The 6498-nt window shown below is 43.5% G+C and overlaps 1 protein-coding gene across 1 annotated transcript in view; it reads left to right on the top strand.

The window, feature by feature from the left end:
- The first annotated feature begins 1035 nt into the window (after nucleotides 1-1035).
- LOC134866123 (cadherin-24) overlaps nucleotides 1036-6498 on the top strand; it is an 86000-nt gene continuing 80537 nt past the window's right edge. Inside the window, exon 1 of the mRNA XM_063886107.1 lies at nucleotides 1036-1453. Within this exon, the coding sequence (XP_063742177.1) occupies nucleotides 1265-1453 (189 nt within the window). The 5' untranslated portion in view covers nucleotides 1036-1264. The remainder of the gene's footprint in view (nucleotides 1454-6498) is intronic.

Here is a 6498-nt window from a genome sequence, read left to right as displayed (position 1 = left end):
GATTTTACGGAGGAGAGGAGTGGGTGGATCGCACTCACTGAAGCTAGGGGAAAGCAGAGATATGGACCAATGGGATGCAAGCCTGGATGTGAATGCAATGCCCGTGGTGACTCTTAGAAACCTGATTAGTCACGAGCAGGCGGTTGACACTGGATCTTATTATCATTCCAAAATATTGCAGATTCATGGTGCTCCATCAGTAGTCAACAAGGAGAGAAAAGCGTTCAAGCCCAAGCGCGAGGTCGACTCTGTCAATAAAAGAGAAGTGACTCCGCACATATTAGCCTATAGCAAGGAGCTAAACCAAGATGCGAAGAGAGTCAAGAACAACACAAAGAATGCTGATACTTCTACAAAAACAGGAAGGTCAGAGAAGACATTCGCAATCCACCACAAGCCGGAGCTACACGCCAATAAAACTAGGTTTAAATCTGGCTCTAGAATCAGGAGCAGACCAGATTTGGGTATCCACACTACAGGTGTGCCAGGAAAAGGGTTCAGCATAGATTCAAACCGAAAGCTGAACCTCACTGGTAGTTACGGGGTTCTGAAGATGCTGTCGAAAGAGAACCTAGTCAGGATCGTCAATTCCCAAATGCAGAGCGTTCCCAGCCTGAGCTTTCCGAGCAAGGGCAGCCGGAGCAGGAAGAGAGATTTGATTGACGTTAATCACAGAGAGTTGGAGGCTCAGAAAGTGCCAAGACAAGATATGGCTGTCACTCAGCTCCACACTGGTTTTGATAATCAGACAGCGCTCCCTTATTTAAGCCCAGTCACCACCCCAGATATGAATCGTGAGCAGGGAGCGAACACTCGTGTTAATCCTATAAGTGAAGTCAACCCAGCATTGAGCAATGGGCAGGGCAGCATGGGAATGCAGAGTTCAGATGGTGGCGATAGCAAGAGCAAACGCATTGTCCGTTTACTGTCAACAGCCCACAGCGAGGTCAACATCACCCCTGAGAGAGAAGTACCCGTCACCCAAACGGAACCACCATTTACATCGACAAAACATCTCCCGCAGTATCTTCTCTCCGAAACAAATGATTCTCCGCCGTCTGTGCTGACAGCGCAACCCCAGGGAGAACGGCCAGGGATCGGAGCAGCAGATCCCCACAGAGACCCATTAAAAGAGTCAGTTCTCGCTGCTCAAACAGAACTCAGCACAGCTCAGTACCCTGCAGATGAAGACAATAAACTTGTCAACAGCAGTCATGTCCTGAGGCTCCACCCGGCTCCCGAATGGAGCCACGATACGAAAGACATGGGGACGCAAGCTGTCGATTCAGAAAACGGGATTGGCCTCGTGTTTGAGGAGGCAGAAGTGGAAGAGGAAGAGCGTGACAACATGGAGGGTCGGGGGCCGCGCTCCCGCAGTAGGAGGAGCTGGATCTGGAACCAGTTCTTTGTGATCGAAGAGTACGCCGGGCCAGAACCTGTGCTCATTGGACGGGTAAGGAAAACTTCATTCATCATTTAAGAGAGCTTTTATCTATTTAATGAGGGTTTTATGAATATTTAAAACACTGTTACAAGTCTCTTACATGGCTTATTTAACCTCCGGCCCTCCTCTCAGGTACACATCTCACACAAGAAGTGCTTAGCATAATTTAACCCCGCAGTCACGCTCCCGCTGTTTTTGTGCATTGTTATAAACCTGCAATTGGAATTGATTTACGTTGCTCCAGCGTGATATGGTGCCTTCCAGGTGGCAGTAAAAACTTCAATGAATCAATGGTGTACTGAGGCACAACAAAGACCCCAGATCTTGTATGCCCAAGGGGCCAGTCATGATCACTACCAACCTGCACCCGCCAATGGAAATTGACATATCCAGGAGAATTAATAGCTTTACTTTTTCCTTCCACCATTGATCCTCCCCCCAAGGCAGAAAGCAAGAGTAGTCCGAATGGTCCCTCATTTCCCTGTAGGTCAGACCTGTCAGATCTCCTCCCCCTCATGGTCAGAGGGGCTGAAAGGTCCCGCTAATGCTATTTCATTCAGACTGATTTACACTTGGTTTTGACAGGATTTATCATTTCATTCTCCCTCAGCACAACACACACAGGGCTGTGGTCCTATTGCTCGGCTCTGTAATTTATTAGAATCATCGACTGGGCCTGTTTTACCGCCAGCGCCCATAACACCCTCCCTCCCCTGAACCTGGCGAGCAGATGAACGTGGAGGAGGTCACGTGGACCGGACAGAAGGTGTCTCGGAACCCTGCTCTGTAATGGCCGCTACTCTCGGGCCCCTCAGCGTGCGCCAACTGTCTCAGTACCCAGCTGCAGTAGATGAGCTAATTTATAAGCCGGGGTGGCCAGTTTGCTGAGCAAATGAATAGTAATGATCCCTGTGCGACTGCTGCAGGCTGTTGGAAGCCACAGTTAGAAATCGGCGTACGTGTTTGTGTGTGTGCGGGTGCTCAAAGATGCGCCGGTGGTGAAGGGCTTTGACTCAGCGGGGGGTGTCTGGCACTCCATAGACGAAAGGGCCCAAATTGCTTTGCGGTTTTAGATCTGAATACCCAGGTGCCCACAGAAGGACAGGAGCCTGCAGTGTTATGCACAGCCTCCCTGAGTGCACTGATGATTATCCAACATTTAATTTGGCTTTTTTTTGCCTTTGTGCTATGACTGATGATGGTCCGAGCTACGAAACATTGTTACTGGCCGTGGAGAAAGATGCAAGAGTTCACGGTCCAGCTTACAGATGGCGCCGCGTGTAAAGCCATTAGTGCCAATCTGCTGTGTCAAGCAGGTATTTCTGCCAGCACATTGTATGGCACTCAAGGAGGGAACACTGCCAGGCCACACACACATGCCCATATGATAGTGCTGACACCTGGAGTACACCCAGAACGCTATTGTGACTGTGTGTTTGTGTGTGTGCGCGCCTGAGATGCGTATGATTAGTACCCCACTGTATTAGACAGGGACGGCACACATGCATAATGCTCTTATAGATCTTAATACGCTTATGAATTTTTAATCTCCCGCTCTGCTCCAGTGCATGCCACTGCTATAGGTAGAGAGATCCATGCTGACACGCTGCTGTGTTTTTTTCCCTACAAGGGACCTGATTGTGCCTTAATGAAGAGCGCTGTGATGGAGAGTGTGGAGAAACGGACTTTACAGGCCGGAGCAGCTCCACCTGCCAGATCTAACACACTCCAAATTCAGGCTCAATCACTTGCAAACACTCCCCGCCTGTGACTCACAACACGTGTCTCTCCTTCAGACGGCTTTACTGTGTCCAACACACAACTACGCATATCTGAAGGTGTGATTCTGTATTTAATTGTGGGCTATATTTAACAATCCGCCCTCTAACACTGATTCATGCTGTTTTTTTTCTGTGATCTCGGACATTTCAATCTGGATAAATCTCCACAAAGCTGCATACAAGAGCCAATACTCTAATCTGTGATGTCCATGGGAGACAAAGGGCTCTGCTGCTAAGGCGATAATGAGTGAGGGGCCAACTTTGTGGACACAGCCCAGTCAAATTTTTCCATGGATATTTGTAAGCAGTTTTGTTCAAAGCACCATACCACAAAAAAAAGCTCATTGCGTATTAAATCTAAAAGAATGACTCACCAAATGGCCATTAACTGATGCTGGAGTGGCCCTTGAAATCTGTCAATAGCATCAAAGATCTAAGTTGTTATTTGCCGTAGTGTATTCTTTTTGAAGAGGTTTGCAAGAATTCCCAAAAAAGGCCAAGAAAAAAATCTGAACCGTCTGACACAGTTTTCCTCTCTTTATCAACACTCTCTTTATCTCTACACACACAAGCACATATTAAGACATACACACACACACACGATGCCATGTAACTATATTTTTTCTCACAACGGAGTGTCTCTGCCCCGTGATAATTGTGAATTTAATTGATGCTGTCACATGTTCTGTAATGGGGTTTCAAGTGATTGCAGAGGCAGTGTGAAAGAATCACAGATTTTTCTTAAGGAGAAAAGGCGCCTCAGCAGAGCTGGGATTAAGAAAAAAAACCAACCGCTTTCTGATTAGCTTTTCTTCCTCTTTTTCCTCTCCTCTTGAAATGCAAACTCCCTAACACCTCGTGCGGGGAGACAACGTGACACTAAATATAGCATTTCCTTCCTCTCTAGAAAGAATTCCAACGTCTCCATCTTGCCCCAAAAATAAAATAATAATATTAATTATTTTGCAACACTTTTCCTACAAAAATGCACCACTAAATGCTTTTCTATTAAGGACAATACACCCAAAAGATAGTAATTTGTCTAGAAAGAAATTACAATGTCTCAGTCTTGCCCTTAAAAAAAGTAATAATTCAAATAACTAATAATAGACTTTATTTGTACAGCCCCTTTTTAATAAAAAAATCAGCACTGAATGGAGGAGAGTACTGCATACCCCAAAACAACACAGAAATTTAGGTTAAATAAATGTATTAATTAATTTTAAAAAATAATTAAAAAACAGAGACTAATTAAATATAATAAAATAGGGTCGTAAAGGATATACGGAATGCGTATCTTAAGTAAGAAAATAATCCTATTAAAAATATTACCAATATTTGCAGAATACACATAGCTCCAGTTTAAACACTGCAGCAACTCCATTTTCTCATACTATTTAATCTTATGTTTACAATAACTAAATATATTTGATTTACAAACATTAACCCCAAACATTTTACATATTCAACTACATTTATTTTCTGAGGCCAGAAGTGAAAACTCACCCTACCACATTCCCGACATATGCATGTAAAGTGTGTGAGCTACCTGGCATTTCTGCGAACATGCATATGTAATCACCAGTGTAACAGGAAATGGACCTAGGCGATCATCATCATTAGCATATCATTAACATCAGCATGGACATACATAATTCATAGTCAGTGAAATATGCCTGTATAACACAATTAACATTATTGTCTTAACGACACATGGCACTGCAGCACAGTTAAAACATCAAACGTGCAGACATCATTGTGAATGACTAATTAAATACTCTCAGATTCTGCCACATTAGACAATAGCAACCAATTCTCCAGGGTAGTAGTACTTTCTTTTAATGTTGAATCATTCATTAACAGTCACTGGTGAAGATTGCTCTGCAAAATGAAGTTAAGAGATTCCTCCAGCCTGAAGGCATCTAAAGATATATATATAAATTACATAGTTATGAGCGCTCTGGTATTGATAACTCCAGCGCCTCTGTGCATGGCCTCTGGGTGCAAAAGCGCACTCAGGACATTTTCCGAAAGCGCTCGTAGGAAGTTGGTGGTGTGATGCAAGGGCGTGAAGGAGGCTGTCAGAGGAAGTTCAGTGCCGGTGTTTGAGACCTTGTACGTTTGCATGCACATTATGTTATTTTCTCTGATGTTCACTCTAGCAAGAGCCCTTTTAGTCATTAGCCACAAGCCAGTGTGGGTAAAGTAACTAAGTACATTCCCTCACATGCAATTTTGAGGTAAAGTGCTTTTACTTAATGATTTATATTTTACTTTATACTTCTTCTCCAACAAATTTCCGAGCGAGATATTGCACCATTCAATTCACTTTCAGCTAGATGTTAAATGCAAAATGCATGTGTGATCATCACAGAGATATGATCGGTTCTGGAAATAAAGCTTTATTGAGTGATTACATTTGCTAAAACTTGGCCTCATATTTATATTTTTTCCCCTCTACTCTGACATGTCTCCATGCTTTAATGTGGAACAGGTTTTAGTTTTTTCCATACTGCCTGTGCGGCAGCAGCTCTTTTCACCCTCTGTCTGAAACCAGAGCCCAGTCTGCTCTGATTGGTCAACTGCTTAGCAATGTCCTGCCACTCCGTTTCATTGTAGTAACCCTTGTTGTGCCTTCTTTTTCTTGAATGTTCTCCAAACTCAGAGTGCATTTCCTGCCTACAGTTGACATCAAATATTTCATTTTGTACGAAACTCTAGACTTGTTAAAGGAGATCTATTATGCTAGTTGGGGTTTTCCCTTTCCTGTAGTGTGTTTATAAATGTTTTTGTGAATGTCAATGGTCTGCAAAGGCTAAAATCCCAAAGTTCCCTCCATGTGGATTTACTCTCACTCATTGTACGTGATAGCCTAAGGGGCAGGACATTTCCGAAACATCTCCAGGTGGTTGACCAATCACAACAGAGCTGTCCAGCTAACCAATTAGAGCAGACTGGGCTCTGGTTGCAGACAGAGGGTGAAAAGAGGTGATGCAGCAGGAGGAAAAAAAGAGCTGTTTGAACATTAAAGAATGGAAACATGTCAAAGTAGAGGCACAAAATACAAATATGACCCTGAAAATGAGCAAAATAGGGGCGCTTTAACATTACTTCCAGTTATAATATAAATTGACCAGAACTGAAATCAAAACATTCAAGTACTTTTTGCAGATAATACTATTTATACTCTCATTCAAGAAACATGGGATCATTTAAATACAGAATATTTTCTCAACACATACAGAGTATCTTTACACGGCGGTATTTCTACTG

Source organism: Eleginops maclovinus, chromosome 6 (genome assembly GCF_036324505.1).
Source record: "Eleginops maclovinus isolate JMC-PN-2008 ecotype Puerto Natales chromosome 6, JC_Emac_rtc_rv5, whole genome shotgun sequence".
Lineage (NCBI taxonomy): Eukaryota > Metazoa > Chordata > Actinopteri > Perciformes > Eleginopidae > Eleginops > Eleginops maclovinus.
Note: the sequence above shows the minus strand (reverse complement) of the source record. Positions and strands in the feature narration are given on the sequence as shown.